The sequence below is a fragment of the Sebastes fasciatus genome, chromosome 24 (assembly GCF_043250625.1).
Source record: "Sebastes fasciatus isolate fSebFas1 chromosome 24, fSebFas1.pri, whole genome shotgun sequence".
Classification (NCBI taxonomy): domain Eukaryota; kingdom Metazoa; phylum Chordata; class Actinopteri; order Perciformes; family Sebastidae; genus Sebastes; species Sebastes fasciatus.
The window spans coordinates 12,009,787-12,032,423 of record NC_133818.1 but is presented as its reverse complement, the minus strand read 5'-3'; the positions used below and the strand labels follow the sequence as shown (position 1 = coordinate 12,032,423).

General features: G+C 41.0%; 1 protein-coding gene across 7 annotated transcripts in view; it reads left to right on the top strand.

Annotated features, from left to right (window-relative positions):
* atp11a (ATPase phospholipid transporting 11A) overlaps window positions 1–22,637 on the top strand; it is a 43,634-nt gene that overhangs the window by 3,040 nt on the left and 17,957 nt on the right. For all 7 annotated transcript variants that reach the window (XR_012592872.1, XM_074626570.1, XM_074626569.1 and 4 more), the window contains exons 2-11: window positions 17,931–18,053; window positions 18,516–18,605; window positions 20,125–20,205; window positions 20,298–20,405; window positions 20,880–21,008; window positions 21,192–21,295; window positions 21,397–21,444; window positions 21,665–21,729; window positions 21,873–21,954; window positions 22,450–22,600. Coding sequence is in view for 6 of the 7 variants with exons in the window: in XM_074626570.1 (XP_074482671.1) it covers window positions 17,931–18,053; window positions 18,516–18,605; window positions 20,125–20,205; window positions 20,298–20,405; window positions 20,880–21,008; window positions 21,192–21,295; window positions 21,397–21,444; window positions 21,665–21,729; window positions 21,873–21,954; window positions 22,450–22,600 (981 nt within the window). In the remaining variant the exon portion in view is untranslated. The remainder of the gene's footprint in view (window positions 1–17,930; window positions 18,054–18,515; window positions 18,606–20,124; window positions 20,206–20,297; window positions 20,406–20,879; window positions 21,009–21,191; window positions 21,296–21,396; window positions 21,445–21,664; window positions 21,730–21,872; window positions 21,955–22,449; window positions 22,601–22,637) is intronic.

Here is a 22,637-nt window from a genome sequence, read left to right as displayed (position 1 = left end):
TTCACCGGTTATTTTTCCTGTGACTTTTACGGAGCAGAAACAATTAGTCCGTTAATCAATTAGTAAATGTGCAGAGAAATAATTTTGATAATCAATTAATCTTTTTGTTTTTGTTTTGCACTTATTTTTTTATTTATTCATCATCACACATAATACAGAAATACAGAGGAGATGCATACACAGTATAATTACACTTGTTTTAACGTATATTATTTTATATTCATGTCTTGTATAAACATTGTTTAGCGATACTTCTTTATTGGTAATAATCATGTTCATATAACATAAACATGAGCAGAACACAAACACCTCTGTATGCTGTACCTGTAGTATTAACCAAACGAAAAAACAATATAATAGGAATAAAAATAAAGCTTTAACCTGGATAATCTATTCATCTTTTAAGTAATTTTTCATAAAAAATAATTGTTAGTAGCAGCCCGAGACCCTTTTATCTGTTTAATATGCAGATCTATCTGTTTAGTAATCGTACAATATAAAATATCGCCTAATTAAAAAAAAAAAAACATGCTATCAGTGTTGTCAGATATTAATGGAAGCAATGCTAAATTCACTTAATGTGTCTATGACAATAAACACATTATTACTCTTTATTAAGTTTAGCCGAGGTTATAGCGTTTGGATACCAGTTGTACCGTTGCCGGGTTACTGGCCCCCCCAGTTGCTGCCATCTCTGATGAAGAAAGGAGGCAGAGGATGTTATGTAAGGCCCGTATCTATCTTTTAAAGTGTAACATGTAGAGTTGTAATGGTTGTGGCTGTCGCCGCCGTCCAGGCTGAATGAGAACAAAATGTAATCACAGTGACAAGTAGGAGCACTGAGACCTCGTGTACTGTACTGTACTCACTCACTCCGCTGGCTCGCCGCCCTGCTTTTCTTCTCTGCTCTTCTCGGGGTAATTTAGTCCCTGCAAGTTTAAGAAAAAGCACCATTTATTGTGCTAAATTGTAGACTCATTGCAGTGCTTCAGTGCTGAAATACGTTTTTTCACAATAGAACCGTCCTTTAACAGTAATGTCCTGTTGTCCTTTTGGTATGTTGCTTATTGGTAGTTGCGTTCAATCAAAAGAAAAAGCTCTTTTCTCAGCCATTTCTCTTCATTTTGTTGTTTTTCCACTTTTTAATTTCTCTACTACTTTCTCATCCTCCCATTTTCTTGTTTTCTGTTAAAAAAAAATGCACCCAAATGATAGTAGATGGACAATTTTGGTCTCTTTGTTCCACTTAATGATGGACAGAACATCATTTGTCCAGCTTAGTGTTATAAACCTACAGTATAGAGTAGCTACACTAGTTCCCTGTTTATTTACTATAGAAAGAAGGAACAAACTCACCACATTGACACACATACTGGATGTTTTAAAAGCACCAAGGTGTTACTAGTTTCCTGACGGTTGCTCCGTGTGCTTAACAAAATGTCATGGGTGAAACCAGCAGCCCCAGTTTGTGCCTCTCATTATCATGACATTCGAGTCACACTGCTAAACATCAATTTTTCTGAAAAAATAAGACGTTCTGGAGACTCTTCTAACCCGTTTCCTATCCCGGTAGCCTCCTTGCTTGTTTTGAACGACACAAATAAAATAAAAAAGCATTATTTTTGTATGAAAATATAAAATACGATGGACTTTTTTCATCCGGATTGTTAGAAGGCAATAATATCTTAATCTGATTAAAGTATTTAATGCATAATAAACAGTTCCAGCACTATAGTTTGCAGCTGTAAATGAATCCGTCAGTGTAGAGGTAGAGGTGAGATAGAAGCAGCCGGGCAGCATTCCTCTGCTGTTGTTGAATCCTGGATTCCTGGACAGGAAGTGCCTCTCCTCTCCTCTCCTGTTTCTCTCTCTCTGTCTGGCTTCCTGTCTTCACACAGTGGATTAAAGGGTTACTGGTGTTCACTATACCCTCGCACACTTAATCCATTTTACAGCTATACTTTAAAATCTAAGCCAATCACTTATCTCCTGCTGCTGTATTTTCTAATTGGTACATAGGTTGTCCCTCAGCAGCAGCAGCTGTGGCATGAAGCATGTTAACTGATCTGTGCATATGAGGCTGTGTAGAGTAAAGTGAATAACGGCTGGTGATCATATTGTCGTCTCTGTGGTGTTACCGTTAAGCGGGCAGGTGGAATTCAGTAGTAGCCAGGTGACGCAGAGGGCAGCGGATCACATGAACTCCTTGGCTCCGTCTAGTTGTCAATAATTCATAAGCAGACTGGCTGATAATGTGGGTGTGTGACGTCGGTGTAGCTTCTTATTGTGGGGTTATCATCAGCGAACAGCAGGGCTGCTCAGTGTGGGGTCCAGGGATGCCATGTGGTCAAAGGTTTGGGTTTAATTACTACAGTACAGTGTAGACTAGTATTACAAACAGTGATGTGGTGGTAAATTAAAAGGTCAAATAATGACTCTTCTGATGCACCTGACCCCCAAAATGTCCACAAGACTGCAGAATTACAGCTTTCATACAGCAAATTGGAGATTTAAAATGATTTACTGAATCAATAGTTAATTGTGAGGGACTTATAGTGAAATTTTAATATTTCTTATTTTGCTGAGGACTGGCTAAAATTAGGTTAAGCACCAAAGGGTGTCCAAAGACTGCTTTTATTCTCTAGAGAGGTTACTAGGAAAACTAGGGGGTGTCACGATATAACGGTATTGGCAATAATATATTTAAAATTATATTTAAAATAAAAAATATCATGTTAATAATACACATATAAAAATATTGTGAAAATAATACAGTGCCTCTTAAATAATTATAGATATACATATTATGGTTGCAGACTCCCCTTCCACTTCGTAACACATGTATTTTGAGTGTAATTTATTCGCCAAAAAAAGAGACAAAATGCACAATAAATAACGTTAAAGATGAATTTGACTGATAACATTCTTATTGTTTTTTCTTTTATTTCTTTCAGATTTTCTGTATATAATGATAATATTATTATTGTGAATTCTATTGGCCACGGTAATTGTGTAGTGAAAAGCCGATTAGTGACGGTCCTAAGGAAAACACAGAATAAATCGATTATGACACACGAATGGCAAAACTAATAGTTATTCTGATGGCTTTTTAAAAGGCCCTGTTACTTGTTTTTCATATTGATTCAAGCACAAAAGACAGACTTCAAATTTGTGTTTCTGCTAATGATGCTCAAATAACTGTAAAATCACAACAGTAATGGTGATAACAGAACGGTTGATAAATAAAATAGCATATGCATGGCCCGATGTGTTTGCATGAATCAGAAGGTTTTACTATGTTGTCGTGAAGCTGTATAATGTGTGTGCCAACAGCGGCAGGTTTCCTCTCAGCCTCATGCTAATCAGTTAACACCTGCCCGTCCATACTGTCCACCACCAGGGTTAACCTCTTTACCTGAAGGATTTACTGGCTCTCACTAAGCCACTCGCTCTGCTTCACTGGCTGCTGCTGCTTCACTTTTCAACCACGTTTAAGGACACCCTTGTGTTTCTTTGAGTCATGATTTACTTTATTTTTTTTTATATTTATTTGCACTTTAAAGGAAGATTATTATTCTAGTAGTTCAAACGTTAACAAGAAACATCTGAAAAAGTTAATTCTATGTAGCTTGCTTGCATTTGATCCTATCCTGTTAATCATCTTATGAACCTTCAGAGCCACTTATATAGTTCAAAGCTGCTTTCTTATTTTTTTGTATCAGCTGATACATAAAAGACTGTATCATTGTGCTTTAAGTTATCTCCTCCTCCCATTGCCCAAAGAATACCTGCTGAGGAGCGTGAGCTCCATTAAGGGGTTGTATCAGTGTCATTGCAGTAACATTAACAGTGTATTACAGCCCATTGAACTAGGAGACAGATGATGGATAGCCCTGGCCTAATGGTGCGTGGAGGCCTCTATCCAAAGAGAGAGAGAGAGTTGTTTGAACTTGGGCCATCATAATAACATTGCTCCGGGTTGCTGGTGAAAGTGCTGAGAGGGGCAGGAGGTACACCTTAATGTTCTCCCCATCTGAGGGAATGATAGCTGGCCCACTCGCTGCTGGAACACACCATTCCCCACGGTGCTCACGTCAGAGACAGAGAGAAAAGTGAAGTGGGAGTGTACCCCTCCTCTTCCTAAATGCTGACGCTGCACCGTGCAGACTCCTCTCTTCCTTTCAGCCCTAACGTCTCACCCCTGTTCCTCTCTCTTTGCTCTGTTTTCTAGCAGGACATCATTGATTATTTGGATTATCGGTTAGTAGCACGCACCTCTTACTGTACGTACGCACACATTTTTGCCTACTTGCAAGAAATGCATCACTTTTGGTTGACCTCTTCCCATCAGCCCCATTAAGACGGGTAGTTAACGGACATCTATCCATAATAAAGCAGTTATGAGTAGCGTTCCTCTGACAACGGGATATGATGAGATCATTTTCCTGTTAGCAGCTCGTCCAATATCTTCTGAGGAATTTCTGCTACACTTTTTGTTTAGATGTCATCATTGGTAGGCGTCGGAAAGGAAGGAGAAATCTGTAGTCTTTGGAGCTGATTGGCATTTTGCTTCAGTGCATCAGGCAAACTTGTGGTTCAGGTTGAACAATATTACCTTCAAGCAAATGCCTCCATGCTTCAGTTCAACCCGGAGCGAAGTTGTATTCACCTTGTGCCGTTTGCTTTGTCCTTTTCCCCTGACTTTGTATGTATTCGCGCTGCCTTTCTTCTCTCAGTTTGTGTGTGTTCATTGTGAATCTAAGGTAGTGATGAGACTGTAAAGGTGCTGCACCCACATCAGCTCCTGTTAATGCAGGATTTCAGTAGTTGTGCATGTGTATTGGCAAGAATCTGACGATACGATACGTACTACGATACAGGGGTTACGATTCAATATATTGATATATACTGTATATTGCGATACTGTAAATCTTATTTTAGGAAAACTGTCATAGTATAAAGACACACAAGTTTTTATGCAATCAGGGAGTTAGGGAGTTAAATCTGTACATTTCTGTGTAACGTTCCTCTATACGCTTGGATTTTGGCCGCTGCAGAGGCACAATCTGCTGCCCTCTCTCTCTCTTTTTACATAGTTACAGAATAAAAAACTGTATTTGTAGTCACAGGATAGATTTGTCCTTGTTTGCATGTATCTCATCTTTGTTTTTTTAACAATAATACTGACATTTGAGTGTGTTTTCTCTCACAAAAAGCTGATTTAAGAGCAGAATATGGAGCTCCTGAGGCTGAGCTAAAAGCTTTTCAATGGCATCCAAAGGGAGCACTTGTGAAGCCCACTTTTGCAACAACTTATAAAAGATCCTCTTCGCGAAGGTGCATTTGTTGCCATGCGACAAAATACAAACCAGCGTTGCCTGGAAGTGCAGAATGGCGGTGAGTTTAGCAAGCGATTCCCCATAGCAGAACAAACTTGCACACATGAAACCAGCATCGATTCTTCTGTAACGTTATCGATGCTCTTTGGCAGCCGCCGTGAAGTGGATGACTGTGATCCTCTCTAACACGCTGTCAGAGCGGAGCAGCGCCGAGTGATATAATGCTGAGATTACACATCAGTGCACTGATAGAGCTGAGATGGCGTGTTGTCACATTAGAGCCCAAATGGGCTTTATAGCTCTTTATTCATTTTTGATTAGATGATGACAAAACTACATTTATCCAATATGGACTTTGTAGTTTGGGTCAAAGCGTCGTTGTTATTCTGCAGTATGTGATGGACATGAGAGTAGAAGTGTGCTAAGCAGCAGTAGAGTCATGTTGGAAGTGACATACGGGAAGACGTATAACAGTAGAACAATATAAATAATGGAACTATGGTCACATAGATTTGTCTGAGTGCAGCAGCATTACACCGAGCGAACCCAAATAACAACACTAAATCCTTTTTAAATGTGCCTTGTGTTGCATTTTAACATGAATAAATAATCACCGCATTAATATTTGAGCGTAATTGCCACAAACAAAAGAGGCCACTGCTAAATTTTGCAACCCGGCAGTGCTTTCTGCATCGTGTGTCGCCACAGTCCTGCAGCGGGATTGATTTACAGCACTGAGGGCAGACGCAAATGGCACCAACTCGGGATGAATAACATTTGTTGCTTTAAAGTAAATTCCCTCTGAAGTCTAAAGTGGTCTTAAAGATTCACATACAGTAAATACAACTGCAGCAGCGTCTTATAAATAGCTGAGGCTTGCACTGGTGGGAGGAGGGGTGAAGACGCAGGGCTCAGTGGTCTGACTGGCCTTCTTCCAGGATCGTGAAGAGCATTTGAACTGTCCAGTGAATGATCTTTTTGTCCTCATGATCAGTTATTTTGTCCTGCAGCTGTATGAATACAATCAGTCACAGACGATATAAGAGGTGTCCTAGAAGCAGCTGTAATTGGGACAATGCATGACTGCACTGCCACACTTTTAACTTCAACAGCTGGAAAGATCTTCCACAGATCTCCGCAGCTTCTAGGAATCCATTTCCAGCGTGGTGCTGGGCCCCCAGTCAGGTGACCGGTCTCATGAGCGACCACATGATGCCGTTCAGTTCCCCTCCTCCCTCTGATCTGTCCTGTGATTTGTTCACCCTCCCACTGAGATGTGATAATCACACTTGTTGCCAAGCAGTGTCAGGATGAAAACACAGTCAGACAAATTGTTTTGTTTGTCCCTCTTATTGACCGTAAAAAAACATCACAGCCTCTTAATCTGCCTCTGAGAGCATGATAGATGTCACAGTGAAGGAAAGGAGATGGAGGGAGAGTCAGACACGAAGAATCAGAGAGATAAAATCTAAAGGAAGAAAGGACGAGTCAGATAGTGAGATAATAGCCAGTGGTAGAAGTGAGAGAGGGAGATTGTTAATCTCATGGTTGTCAAGGAGATAATGAAGAACAAACTGACCATCTAGTCATTTTCTCCTCTCCTGCACCCTCTCACACACTCTCATCGAGTGTGTGTGTTTGTCTCCCTAGGTGACATGGAAGGGCAGCGGGATTCATGGGGACATGTGACAATGAAACACCAGGAACAGGGAGCTCAACTGAACCGAACAGAGACAATTCAACTAAAAACAGCACAAAGCAGAGAACAAATCAGTATACAACAATATAATAGAAGAACAGGATATGACAGGCATGACGTCACAACGTTGATTTGGAATAACTCATCTCATTGTTTTAGTACAATGTAAGGTATATACAATAGACGATTGGTTCAGTTGCACAACTAACTGAGTCAAATGTGGAAGTAGTCAAGCTTCAAAATAAATGTCCACCCAAAAAAATCATGTACGTCATGTGTTGTTGTTTCATAAAGAACCCATTAGTTTGGGCTTTTTGAAATGCATTAGTTTGTTTTGGTCTTCAGGAGGACAGAAGAGTAACATTAGCTGCAACAAACATCCCTGTTATATTCTCCTTTTACTGACGGCTTGACGGGAAACACTAATAATTGAGCATTTCAAAGTTGATTCTAACTGAGTAGAAACAAAGAGAGAGGGGCTCCGGAGAGGCTTGAATTTGACTGATTCAGAGTCCCTGGAGACCAACCAGGAGGGCAGACCGGTTAGCGAGGAGCCGCCGGTCTGTTCAACTGGCAAGCAGACAGGAAAGGCGTAGAGATGGAGGCAGAGAATCGCAGTAAACTATTGTCTATGTAAAGATATAGAGGAGTAATGTCTACCTGAGCAGAGAATGAAGTCTCTCTCCCTCTGTGTGTGTTGTAATCAGGGCTTCTCTGTGCTTTGTTGACGTAGCCGGGCCGGCTGTGCATGCCTTTTAGTGCACGTGAGCGTTTCTATACTTCCTATTAAAACTACAGTTTGAGCTTTACTACCTCACATATCGTTGGGGGGAAAAAATGAGGAATGCATGTCACAGTTTTATGACATTTTATAAACGATTAATCCGTTAATTGAACAAGAAAATAAGAGGCAGATTATTTGATAATGGAAGTAATTGTTGCAGCCGTAATTTGTGATGAGTTGAGATGCAGCAGTAGACGCAGCTTTCATATAATCTTCAGTGTTCGTGTGTGTGTGTGTGTGTGTGTCAAGTGTGGGAACGATTACCGGCAACACAAACAATGGTGTAATGAACACCACTAAGCAGCGGTGTCCCTACAGGACAAACATTACGGAAGAAGTGCTCCCATTAACGAGGAGGAGACAGACGGAGAGAATGAAAAGTTGGGGGGGAAATAAACACATCGAACAAGAAGATTAAAACCCCACTGGAACGCAGGTTGTTACCAAGAATATGAATGCATTACAGCTTCTACCCTAAGTGCTTTGGAGGTGGATGAGTCAAGATGGATATCAGTAAAAACTAACAACTAATTTAGTTGTTTTTTATGCTTTTTTTCATGCTGAATGACGTGTTTCTAAGAACCTTATGAGCACATCTCTGGTAAACGCAAGATTTAAAGATATTCCTGTGGTGTGAGGTGTGTTGAGAGTGTTTTCACATCCCCGCCGCAACAATTTCAAACCGTAAATATTAAACGTTCAGTATTTTGTTTACACTAAAGTCCCGTTCAACACATTTACTGTAAAACACTGTGTGGTGTTGCTCGCTCATTAGAGCCCACTGCCTTTGAACGTCAGAGTTGGGAGTTATTTAAAGCGAGCTGAGTGTCCGCAGATCAATGCAGACACTTAGTGTGTCCTGGGTACTCACACACACACACACACACACACACAGACACGTCGAACTGATGAGTGGAACAGTCACTTTGTTACACATGCAAACTCAATTTACCTCACTGCTTACTTTTGATTGAATATTTACTGGAATCGGTTGGATTCAGTGTCATCTGTTCACAGTAGCACATCCAAAGACAGTATGTTGTGTGTGTGTGTTTGTTGAATTTGTTTTCAATGCTGGAAAGACAGAGAGAGAGTCTGAGTCAGACTGGTTGTGTTTTCCATGTGATGTTTGCGAGTCAAGGTGCATTCATGGTGAGCTGAGTCACTGGCATTTTGCTGAATAATGAGAGATAAAGAGCAAAGATGAAAACGGCTTCCTGTTGTGCTGCATTCGTGTGCGATGGAAACTAGTGTGCAAACTTAAACGAATTGTCCACCTCAGCTCAACTTCCTACTTCCTACAGTACTGAAAGTTGTTACTTTTATCCGTCAAGCTTCTACCACATTTATTTCATGTGACCTGAACGCAGCATTAGGTCAAGTCATGGGGGATCATGTGACCAGCAGCAGCAGCGCTCCCCCTCTCACATACACTACAATGAAGCAAGTATGAACAGTGCGTGAGTTTATTCCCTCGACAATCCAAAGAATGACCGTGTTTATCCGCAGGAAACCCACAACAATGGTGTTCTATGAGCTCCGAGGAGAAGCCCAGTCAGTGGTTCGCCTATTAGCCGCTCTGCCTCCCGCCTCGCATCTATCCTGCACTGAGTGCAATAACTGCTTAAAGCAGCTTACAACAAGCAGTGCCATTAGAGTAGCTTTCAGCAGAGAGGTGTATCCATGCTGCTGCAGAGGGTCTCTAACTCTGACTCCCAATAAATGAGCTCAGGAAAACATTGAATATTTGTAATTTAGGGGTCATCAAAGTGGTGAAAGTTGAATCTGGAGCTAGAAGTCATGCAGTCAGTCAGTGTGGTAAAGCAGGTGTGATATCCCAGTTCCCTGCTGAGATCTGCTCTGTGAAAACCAGGCTAATGAAGCTCTCTGTATAGCTGACAGGAGGTCAGAAGGTTACTCCTCCTCTCCTCTCCTCTCCTCTCCTCTCCTCTCCTCTCCTCTCCTCTCCTCTCCTCTCCTCTCCTCTCCCAGTTTCAGTAGTTTATCACAGAGTGGATCAGTGATTCAGCAGGAAGGGTTGGTCTGATGGGAGTGGTGTGTGTTGGTGTACTGAGATAAAACCACCTGTGTGAAATATCTGCATGTTTCCGTCCATGCGTCTGTGTTAGAAAACTGTATTCATTCTTTTAAAGAAATTGTGTCATTGCACCCGGAAATAATAGAGCAACCTGGCGTTGTATTATTACACACAACAAATGCATTTTTAATAATAAATAATATTATTTACGCTGTATGTAACGCCTTTTAAAAAACTAAGTTACACAGCGGTTTGGATCTTCAGTCCACAAAACGAACCAGCACTCACTGGCACAGCGGTCCGCTGACCCACATAGGTAATGGAAGCAGGTGAGTATCTGTGTTAGATGATCTCCAGAGAGTCTGCTGTGCTGCTGTTTATGCTCACATTCGTTCCCTTATAGGCTTCAGATTGTGACAGTATAAAGCCATTAGATCACTGATCAGTCTACCAGCACCTGTAGTCACGTCGCTGTGATTCCTGTTCTGATTTAGTACTGGTGTGATCCAGGTGTTTCGGTATGTGTTTGTCATTCCACAGTGAGGGTTGGATCTGTCACTTTGATTAATGATTGAGTGTGTGTGACGTGAGTTACAGAAGAGCTGAGGAGGTTCAAGAGACGACGATTACTCAGGTTTTATTGGAAGGATCCTGCATGAACTGACTCAAGCTAGTAAATGTAGGCTAAACAAACACCAGTAATAGGAGGAGCAGTAGTTATAGCGTTATGTTTCAGTCGTGGTAAAAGCAGGAGGAGGAGCTGTAGTGGTTATAATAACAATATAAAGTATCACTAATTATAGCAGCAATTGATAACAACAGTCATTGTATAGCAAGTTGTGACAGTAACCTAATTAACATTATTAGTAGTTTAGTAACAATATAGCTTTATTTCAATCTTTCATCACACAAAGTGCAGGACTTTCTCTCTCTCTCCTCCGTCCTGTGTTTCACTGCATTGTTTGAGGAACGTGGGCTTGTGAGGACCTGCAGGTGTAGAGTTATGACGATAATATCAGCTCAAATAGAAACACGCACGTACCAGTACAAATGCTGAATCGTAAAGTCTGACCGACTCTGATTAATACCAGCAGTAGTGCGCTCGTGATCGTGTGTGTGTGTGTGTGTGTTACAATACAGTGAGGACTAGAGGGGTCAGATCACTAAACCCCCCAGAGACCGACACCGACAGATAGTTAGCTTTATAGACCGGCTGGCTTGTCTGTAACTGATTAGTATTCTGTCCTCTCATGTCTGGTGAAGCCAGAGTGGCCTTCTGTTTTACCTCCACACACAACAACAACAACAACAACAACAACAGTGGCATAATTTTTTTCTTTTTCTGGAGTTGCGTTGCCTTTTTGAAGGTGTTTAACGCTTTTTTTCCCTCCTCAATCTGACCGTTATATGGAGAGTGAAGATAGTTTCCTCTGACAGACACACATTCACCAACCAGGCGAATATTAGAGCGTAACATGCATGGAGGTTCATGTCACCCCATTCCTCACAGGCATTTGTTGGGACTAGGGCTGTCAATCCATTAAAATATTTAATCGCGATTAATTTCATTGAAGTACATGATTAATCGCAAATTAATCGTTTTTTTTATCTGTTCAAAATGTACCTTAAAGGGAGATTTGTCAAGTATTTAATACTCTTATCAACATGGGAGTGGTCAAATTTGGATTTGTTTTGCCCTGCCCCTCCCTGTTCTGACCATTCACATCTGTGATTATTTTGTGATGTACTTTCTGGATTTTTTAATTCATGGTATGTGATTAAAGGATGCAGCTTTTGGCTGACACTGCATTTTTTTTTTAATGAATGAAAATGACAGAGATAGGCCTCAAAAGTTGACTGTTCATCTGTTTAGAAGAGCAGCATTACTGTTACTACTGTACAAAAAGTGCTCTGACATCAGTGTGCAAATTCATGAAAAGATCACAAGGTTTCCAACAGTGGAAACAAGGAAATGTTAATCATAGTAACTGGATTCATGCCTTTACATCAATTTTACATACAGGCTGAATTAGAAATCTTAACTACTTTGAATCGCAGAGCTCTGATTGGCTGCCGACGGTCACAAAAAAGCTCCTCAGTGGACAGCTTTTATCAGCCTTTTATCCTTTCCTGGACACTCGGCTCTAAACTCTCTGCCGACTTGTTTTCGTCACGGCGTGAACGCACCCGCGATGGTTGGAAGTGGATGATGAGGATTTATCATTATCTTATTTGGTCTGGCCTGTTGGCCTCGGTGAGGCTGAGCGTCACGGTGACAGATGGGGAGCACAGCTGGTATTTAATCTGTGACTCAGGTAGCACACACACACACACACACGCCCAGACTGACACACACAAGGACGTTTAGTTTAATATCACATATAAAGATAACAATATACACATTAAATCTTTAAATCAGTTGTTTTTTCTCTCTCTCTCTGCAGAGTGGATGTACATACACACAGCACTACGTACATCTCCACGTGCATATAAGAAACTAGTACGTGTTTGCTGCTATTTTCAACCTGCCCCAGTGCCTTTTTTAAACTTTGAGTCCATCGGGAGCAGCCGTGAAGAAAGTGGTGACTTTGCTAAATCGCTCTGCTGTTCTAAATACTGAGAATAAACAATCACACCCCTGCATTTATTTATCCCTCACACCCTTTTAGCCAAAATCTCAAATGCAGTAGCACTCTTTATGTCTGTATTTCATGATTTAGTGGAGGGGACAAGATTCCTCTTATCTCGGCGGCTCAGTGGCAGCACCGAGATAACACATGTGTGCATGTGTTCGATCGTGTTTGCACATGCTACCCTGATATATGACAGCGTTTTTAGATGTTGAAGGCTGTGCGTCCGTCAGCGGTATCGCAGAGAGCAGGTTGTCGTCCGTGGCTTTTTTGTCGAGGCTTCTTCTTTTCAGCGCCGCCTGTTGCAGCGGGAGATAAAATACTTTGGTCATCAGTGGAACAACAGCTCAGACAGACAATAGTGTGTTGCAGTGATTTCCTGCGCTCCGTTTTCTGTAAATGTTATCTTTACTTGGCAGGCGTCATACGGCAGCACTAACTACAGTATTACTGCGCAGACCGAACACTATTTTAATAGTTTCAAATCACACATTTCCCCCGAATCTTATGATGTCTGCATGAAATGGTTTATATCGCTTTGCCTCTGCTCTGCGATGTTGATGCGTGTCTCAAGTCATGTCAATCTGTGAATCATGATGGCTTTTTAATGGATGTAGCTGTGTTCGTCTGGCTGTGGAAAATGAATTTCCTCCTCGAACACAAACATAGAAGTGTGCCTAATCGAATCAAAAGAGGACGTCTTCAAAGTTTTCTCTGCGTCTTTGATCAGAACGGCATCTCTTTTGTCGGTTGTACTGGATGGGAAGAACATCTTAGTAACATCGCTGCTGCTTGTCTTCGCACACACACACACACACACCTCCATTTGATGCTCCACATCAAATATGGTTCTCCTCTTGTCTTTTCTCATCCCTGAATCTGTCTCTCCTCGGTTGTCTCTGGTGGTTCGGGTGGAGGAGGAGGGGCGGCTGCTTGTTTCAGGAAGTGTGTGTTTGTGTGTGTGTGTGTGTTCGGTGAGTGTGAGTGGGTGGGTCCAGCTCTTCCTGTTTACAATATGCTCCTCTGTTCCTGATCACAGTGGGGCTTCAGTTTCTGGCTCTCTAACGCTGCGTTCAAGTCCTGTGAGAATAATGAGTGGTATTTTTAAGGCGCCAATTTATTGACACATTTAAGTAAAAAATGTAAGCATCATTGGATGCATATAGAGTATATATAGAGCTGCAACGATTAATCAATCGACAGAAAAATAAACTATTTTGATCATCGATTAATCATTAAAGTAATTTTTCATGCAAAAATGGCAGAAAATGCCGTTTTCAGCCTCTCAAATAAGGAGATTTCCCTCTTCTCTCTGTTTTATATCATATTACTGAATATCTTTGGGATTTAGACTGATAAAACGAGACATTTAAAGACATCACCTTGGACTTTGAGAAACAGAGATGGTCATTTTTCATTATAAATAATCATTAGTTGCAGCCCTATATAACTTTTTGAAATGAATAAATACATTTGAATAGAGGAACTGAAATGCAGAACAGAAACACGAGGACTAGGAACATAAGAATAATTGATTAGTGTCTGTTAGAGTCATCTTTTCCATGGAGTGTAGTTTATGGTAGGGGGATTTCTGTCTGTTTATTTGCATGAAGACTTGAAGATCTTAAGGAGGTAGATGTCACTTGTACACAAAGCTTTAGGCACATCCCCAAAATACAGAGAGAGAAATGAAACCTCAATACTAAAAGCCAGTGTCCTTGACATTAAACATCCCACTGTCTCTCAAAAAGGCTGAATAAATAGACGATCAAGATGTAATGCCGTTACCATTATCAAAGGAGTGAAAAAAATGTATATATTAAGGCTTTCCAAGGCGTTTTTGACATAGGAAACTCAGCTGCTGTACTGTAGGTTAAGAAATGCATTCTAAAATAACATTGAAAGTGTTACTTTCACTTCTTTAAAACACACATGCGTGCTCTGTGCACCTGTTTGTACATTCAGGCTCGAACTAGTCCCTTAAACCTAAAAATGATTCTTCGTCTTCCTGTCTCGGTAAAGACATACAGAAGAAAAACACTCCCCCACACAATTGACAAGAAGAATAGGGGTCTAAATATAACCTGTGGACTACAGTGACTACAGTGTGTGTCGTTGTTCGTGCCCTCATACAAGTTTGATGTCACCGGGTGCACTGGCCTGTGTGTGTGCGTGTGTGATCCCTAAAAGGCGCCCTGCCTCCTACTAATGTGGCTTTAAGGTAAATGGATGTGGGCACTGAGCGAGACAGACCGAAACAAAGCCTGCGAGCTCTCTCTATCCCTCTCTCCTGACCACAAATGTTTCCCTTCCAGCTATAAATACCTGCCGCGTCCTGTAACATGAAACGCCACTAAAAGTGATTATCCCGGTCCAGAATAGCCCAAAGTTCTCCCGTTACATCCAAAGGGGCTGAAGGCTAACCCGGGGCAGTTTTATTTTATAAGCCCAGCTTTTATTTTGCGAAGATGCCGTTTTTATTCGATTAAACACCAAGAGAGGGCTTTCATGTAAAAAGCTTGAATAGGGATGAAAGTAATCGATAGGAGAGAGATCGTCTGCTTAGAGGCCATCCAGGTTGTGGTGAGGGATGGAGAGGAAAGAGGTGAGAAAACCAATAACGCTGCATTAAGGATAAAATGGAGGAGATGACAGTAAGAGAGGAGGCCTGCCTCCATACAGTCTATCTGATCATCACAGATTCATGGATCATTATGTTCATACAGACTCATGTTTTCCCTCCCTCCCTCCCTCCCTCCCTCCCTCCCTTCCTCCCTCCCTCCCTCCACACTTATAGTATGTGAATTACATAATATTTCAGGTAAAATATTACAGTATGCAGCATAAATATCCCACAATGCAATGCAGCAGTGACGACGACATTCAAAACAGACGTTGACGGACAGCTCAATAAGTCAAGATTTCACTTAGCGAGGCGTAATATCGTTTTTTTTTTATTAATTCAGACTTTTATTCTCACAAATTGTCGTTTTGTCACATCAGGTTGTCACGGGTTACCATGGTTACACGTCTCCAACTCGAAAGGAGGCAGTGGAGGAAGGGACGTGGTAGTACAATTCGTCCGAAAAGAAACACACGACTGTTTATTCACACAAAAGTATGTTGAACGATAGTATATATATTGTGTATTTAGCGTATAAGACACCCAACACATGTCGGAAAAACACCAAAACCACAACATCTGAAGGTCAACTTCCCAAACCACCAGCTGATTATTGACAAAAGACCATTAATGAAACTGATAAGGATAATATTTGTAGTTTTGGTTTGCCTTTTGTTCTGCATACTTCACGTTTAATGAATACAGTAGTGACTTCAGAGATTATTACATTATCATTAGTGACATTTTCATTCACAACAACATTAAGACTGCAGCTAACTGACGCTTATTTTTCAATAATTGACAGTCTGATTACGAAGTTAATGAGCTACCACCATTTAGTAGCATCTACATAATGTACAGTACATTTATGTAACACTGTGCATGTGTGTTCCTGTATATATATATATGGCTCTGTTCCATGTGCAGACGACTAACGGGAAGTGTGTAAGAAACGTGTTGGGTGAAGCAGACGGAGCAGGCGGGTGGGAGAGGAGAAGTAACACTGTGTGGGCGACCGAGTTGGCAGCGCTGGTTCTCATCACTGTAAATCAGATAGCAGTCAGTTAGTAAGGTCCCTCTCTGATAGGATGGATGTGATGTTGGTTCAGTTTCAATTCAGCGTCAATACTGGCCTTCAGAAAAAGGTAAAGAAGAGGGCGATGAAGACACGGAAGTAGGGATGATATATCACATGTGTGTCTTGAAGATATACATTTTTATTCATATGTCAATTTTCCTTTGCTCTCCCATAAATAGTTGGAGTTCACATGATATAAATAGCTCTCCATCTTAAACAAGGTAATCTTAGAGCAGTGAGTTAACCCGTTACTGTGTGAGTGTGTATGTGAGGCAGACAGAGAGAGAGAGAGAGTGTGGAAACTGGGCCATTCAGCCTCTTGACACCCAATCTCATTCACCAGCCACAGATTACTGTCACCTCTTGTTAGCCTGTGTGAATGTGTGTGTGTGTGTGTGTGTTTGTAGACGGACTATATAGTGATGAATTAACCAAATAACGCCAGGGTAATATGTTGTGATTGACAGCTGATATTGGGACATGTATAGGAAATGTTTCATGGCTGAAAAGAGGCGTGTTTGGAGTTGAGTTGTGATCGCCCAGACCTGCCCGTCATTCTGGTCACTGCAGGTCAAAGGTGCTTAAAGATGGTTACGGCCTGCTATGACATGAAAGCCCTCTGGACGGGGTTCAGTCTGTTGTTTGACTGAATCTGTTTGTTGTTCGTTCTCATTTCTAAATATTACAACCACTGTTTGTATGCACATTTGAAATTTGCACATAAAAAACAGAGTGGAAATGGCAGAAAACTCGCAAAAAAACACATTTTCCACCGTTTGTTTTCTATACACAAAACAAGTAGGACTGCAAGTAACAATTATTTTCATTGTTGATGAATCTGTCGGTTATTTTCTCGTTTAATCGATTAGCTGTTTGGTTTATAAAATGGTGAAAAATGTTGATCAGTGTTTCCAAAAGCCCAATATGACGTCCTCAAGTGTCTTGTTTTGTCCACAACTCAAAGATATTCAGTTTACTGTCATAGAGGAGTAAAGAAACCAGAAAATATTCACATTTCAGAAGCTGGAATCAGAGATTTTGGACATTTTTTGTCCCAAAAACAGCGTATCAATTAATCGTTGCAGGTTTAAAAACAATCAATTAATCAAGAAAATAAGCAGGCAGATTAATCGATAATGGAAATAATCATTAGTTGCAGCCCGTGTGTTTTCATATGGATGAATGGACCACACAGGGATGGTACCTGTGTGTGTTTCCAGTACAAGTCGAGTCCTGCCTGAAATACTTTAAGCTCAAAGATCTCACTTGCATGTTCCAGGTTTTACTGGAGTATTGGAATACCACACCAGTAACCCTCTCCAGTCTGATATCTAGTAGTACTGTCTGTCTTATCAGTGTTTGTGTGTGTGTGTCAGTGTGTGTGTGTGTGTATTCTGCATTCCAGTCCGAGTCACATGCAGGTCCGTGTATCCGTGGTAACAAAAGCTCTCATTCATGGAGCAGAAATTACTCATTCAATCTGACTAAACGTCTGCGATTCTGTTTCAGTGTGTCACACAGCAGTCTGTTATTATTAGTGTGTAGGCGTGTATTGATAGGGTGTGTGTGTGTAAAGGATCATCTCCCATGAAAACCCAGTTAAATTTAGGAGTCCAATATAAATGGCACATTAGGTTTGATTGTACAGATGACGGACGTTTTATTTAGCTTCATATAGCTTGGTCCAAAATGCAAACCTGACATGAAACACTCAAACTTGTCTGTTTCTCCCCCTGCAGTGTGTTGGTGAGGAGAACTGGGTGGACAACAGGACCATTTACATCGGACACAAGGAGCCTCCTCCAGGAACAGAGGCCTTTATACAGCAAAGATTCCCCGACAACAGAATCGTCTCCTCCAAGGTCAGCGAAAACACACACTGAGATAACACAGTGAGATGTGTGAGTGAGTTATTCTTGGTAACAGGACACAGTGTTTCGGAAAGAGTGGATACTATATTTTAAAGACTCTCTCCTAGTATTTAAATTATTAAATTAAATCGGTTTAGCCACTTTAGCCAATTGATCATTTTGTTCTGTCTTTCCACTTTTGTCTTTAATGGCTGTGGTTAATAATAGATTTATATCTGTTCTGTGATTATGGATTATATCAGAGTCCTACTCATGGTAAAAATCAATTTAAAAGTTATCGCCTGCTTTATTACGACCCTGTTGGCATTTGATTCCTGCAAGCAAGAAGCCACATATTGTCTTCGTGTTGTGTCACTCTGAGTCTGTTTGGTAGTTCTTGTTCCCACTGGATTTGACATAGTGAGCTACTGCTAACAGTGTGTTGGGATTTTAACTCGGTTTCATGTCTTCCAGTACACGTTTTGGAACTTCGTCCCGAAGAATATGTTTGAGCAGTTCAGGAGAGTCGCCAACTTCTACTTTCTCATCATATTTCTGGTTCAGGTAAAAGCTTTTTCTGTTAACTTTTACATTAATAATTTTTTTTAAAGAGGACCTATTTCCTCTCTTCTTTTGTGTGTTATATAGTTTTTTGTGCATGTAAAAGGTCCGCAAAGTTACAAAGCCCAAAGTAAACGCCAAAGGGAGTTACTCTACCCCACAGAAACACTGCTCCTGATCTGCCTGAAACGCCTCGCTTGAAGTCCCGCATTTTCTTCTGTAATGTGGTGATGTCACCAAGTAACAGGGGTAGGGCAGGTGCTCAAACAGAGCGTTTCAGACAGAGGGTGAAGAGAGGTGCTTCAGCACAGCTGCTATGAGAAAAATAAAGCGTTGTTTGAACATTAAAGCATGTAAACATGTTCTAGTAGAAACACAAAATACAAATATGAACATGAAAATGAGCACAATAGGTCCTCTTTAAAATATATTGTCCTGTCTTTTCTCTGGTTTTGTTTCTGCAAAGCATGCTTCTACAGTATGCTGTAATCAAATGCTTTCTGATTAATGCATTTTGTTTACTTATCTTATTAGTGGGGGCTGCAACAATATAGTAATATAGATCCTATGTTACTCATTTTGGTAACATACTATAATAGTTTTAAAAGATAAACCATTACACTAAAAATTACTTTAATTAATGGTTTGGTTTTATGTATATAGCTGAGTGACTTGTTATACAGTTTGGTAAGAAAACAAGTAGGAATAAGAAATAATAATAATCGATCGATTTTAGTGGGCTCAGTTTTAAAGCTAGTGTGAATCATATGAAAGTAGAACCTAATGAATCTATTGGTACCAACCATGTCTTACTAGCTTGTCGGGAAGGAGGTTAAATAACGCTCCAAACTTACGCTAAATTTTGGCGAGGAAAAACTGGCATGGCCATTTTCAAATGGGTCCCTTGACCTCTGACCTCAAGATATGTGAATGAAAATGGGTTTTATGGGTACCGACGAGTCTCCCCTTTACAGACATGCCCACTTTATGATAATCACATGCAGTTTGAGGCAAGTCTTTTTATGCTAAATGCAGTACCTGTGAGGGTTTCTGGACAATATTTGTCATTGTTTTGTGTTAATTGATTTCCAATAATAAATATATACATACATTTGCAAAAAGCAGCATATTTACCCACTCCCATGTTGATAAGAGTATTAAATACTTGACAAATCTCCCTTTAAGGTACATTTTGAACAGATAAAAAATGTGTGATTAATTTGGTATTAATCGCGATTAATCATGGACAATCATGCGATTGAATGACAGCCTAATAATGCTTTCATGTAATCCGCTTTACATCAAGAAAACAAGCAAAAAAAAGAACTGCCGCTTAAAAGTTTCACCCAATGTAATTAAAAGAGCCATTATTTGTGTTTGAGTGTAGGAGGAGATTAGCTCCTTATTCTTATTACCTCCCTGTAGAGGTCAGTTATTACTTTGCTGTCTGTTATGTTGATATATTATTCTGCCCTGAATCCGTGTCTGTCATTTAATTCTGTCTGTGTGTGTGTCACTCCAGTTGATCATCGACACTCCCACCAGTCCCATCACCAGCGGGCTGCCGCTCTTCTTCGTCATCACGGTCACCGCAATTAAGCAGGTGAGAAAACCCCAAAGGTTTTCACAACCCGTTTAATTAACACTCCATCACAACACCTTTTACATCCTGCCGTCTCTGTTCCTCTGTTTCAGGGTTATGAGGACTGGTTGAGACACAAAGCAGACAACTCTGTCAACCACTGTCCCGTCCACGTGGTGCAGCACGGGAAAGTAGTCCGCAAACAAAGTCGCAAGCTCAGGGTACGTGTGTGTATCGCAAGATAAATCACTCTCACTATATATATAACGTGAACAGGACTTTGGTGTATTTGTTTTATTGGCTCATGCCGAGGGATTTTCCTGCTATTAAGCTGTGTGTGTGTGTGTGTGTGTGTGTGTGTTTTTGGCCTACATTTGAGAGCAATTCAGCTTTTAATACCTGTTATATTAATGTATGTTATGTAATGTATCCAGAGAGTGAAATTGAAGCTAAAATAACAGATGCAGAGGATCTGTTTCAGGATCAAATGTCCCGTGAGAGAACAAATGTTCGCGACTGTCGGCTGAGCTTGAGAGGTTTACAGGTGGTGAAGCAGAAGGTTAGCTTGTTAGGCAGACTGCATTAGTAGAGAGAGCGTTGGCAATACTAACGGGATGAGTGACATCCTTGACGACACTACATCTGTGTGTTTTTTAAATGAAAAATAAGATGCCTCTTCTGTGTCTGCGTCTCAGGTTGGAGATGTCGTCTTGGTGAAAGAAAACGAGACTTTCCCCTGCGACCTCATCCTCCTGTCCACGTCTCGAGATGACGGGACCTGCTACGTTACTACAGCCAGTCTGGACGGAGAGAGCAGCCACAAGGTGTGTACAGTGTGTGTGTGTTATTATACCACGACGCCGGTTGGTTCACTTCATCTTCCCTAGTCTTAAAGTAAGTTTAAGCAACTGGCCCCTGAATCTTTTATTCAATTCATTCAAGTTAAGGCCGCCAGTTTTCATTGCAACGGTCTCTTTTTATCCACCTATCCACTCTCTCCTCTCTAGACATACTTTGCAGTTCAGGACACCAAAGCTTACAACACAGAGAAGGAGGTGGACTCCATCCACGCTACTATAGAGTGTGAACAACCACAGCCGGACCTGTACAAGTCAGTACAACACACACACCCACACATCTGAAAAACACTGTCTTGACAAATAAATGTCTGAAACGTATCTTTTTTTTTTCTGTTACGTTTTTCCTCTACAGGTTTGTAGGCCGTGTCAACGTCTACATGGACAATGAGCCAGTGGCCAGGTAGGAATAGGATCATTTCCCACCAGTAAAGATCAGTAAATCAATTCAAATGTGTCTCTGAATGAGTTTGAATTTCTTTTTACTTTGTCCCAGAGCAGGGATTTAACTTTAAAATAAGGACTTTGTTATTAGGTGGCATGTTGTGTACAAGGAGAGAAAGAATACAGCAATTATACTTTCAAATTAAGAGTGATGAAACTGAGCTGTTGTCTGTTTGCAGGCCGTTAGGATCGGAGAACCTGCTGCTGCGAGGAGCCACGCTCAAGAACACTGCGCACATCTACGGTAACATCACCTGAAATACACTAATACGCTCGAAAAGAAAGATGTCAAACAAAGTCCTCCCAGAAAAAGCTATTAAAAAGAACCTTGAGTTTAGATGTTTTGTCACTTTTATGCTCAACATTCACCTCTGCCTCCCTTTCCAGCTGTCGCCATCTACACCGGCATGGAAACCAAGATGGCTCTCAACTACCAGACCAAGACTCAGAAACGCTCTGCAGTGGAAAAGTACGCTCGCTCACTCTCTTTCATTTTCATATACATATTATAAACTGTTAACACTGGCTTACATAACGATTCATATTTCTTACCCATCCCTCCATCCATCTATTCCTGAGTCCTCGTGTCTCTCTGGCTCACTGCTCTGACTGTATCGCTTTCTTTCCATCTGGCGTTGACATGCGTATTGTATCCAGATGGCTTGTAGATATGGCTGCCTGTAGGTGGATTACATTTACACTTGGTAACAACGTGGGCCTGATTAACTCATTGGCATTGCATTTTGTCTTCCTTTTGCCAAAATGGACTTGGCTCAGATGAAGTAAATGCCTTGTATCAGCTGTTCCCTTTTAATAAGTATCTACTCTGACACATGTTGCGATCCAAACTGCCCTTTTACCTGTGTCTTTCTGAATCCACGCACTTGTATGTGCCTGGTTTCTTTTGCATTTTTTGGGTTAATGTGGCCACATATAAAACGCTTTTCATTGTCTCCCCCTGCAGGTCAATGAATGCCTACCTGGTGGTCTACCTGTGCATCCTCATCGGCAAGGCCCTCATCAACACGGTGCTGAAGTACGTGTGGCAGGCCGACCCCAACAGAGACGAGCCCTATTACAACGACAGGACAGAAGCAGAGAAAGAGAGACCCATCGTGAGTCTGTTAATCCCTCAATCTGGAAAAAACAATC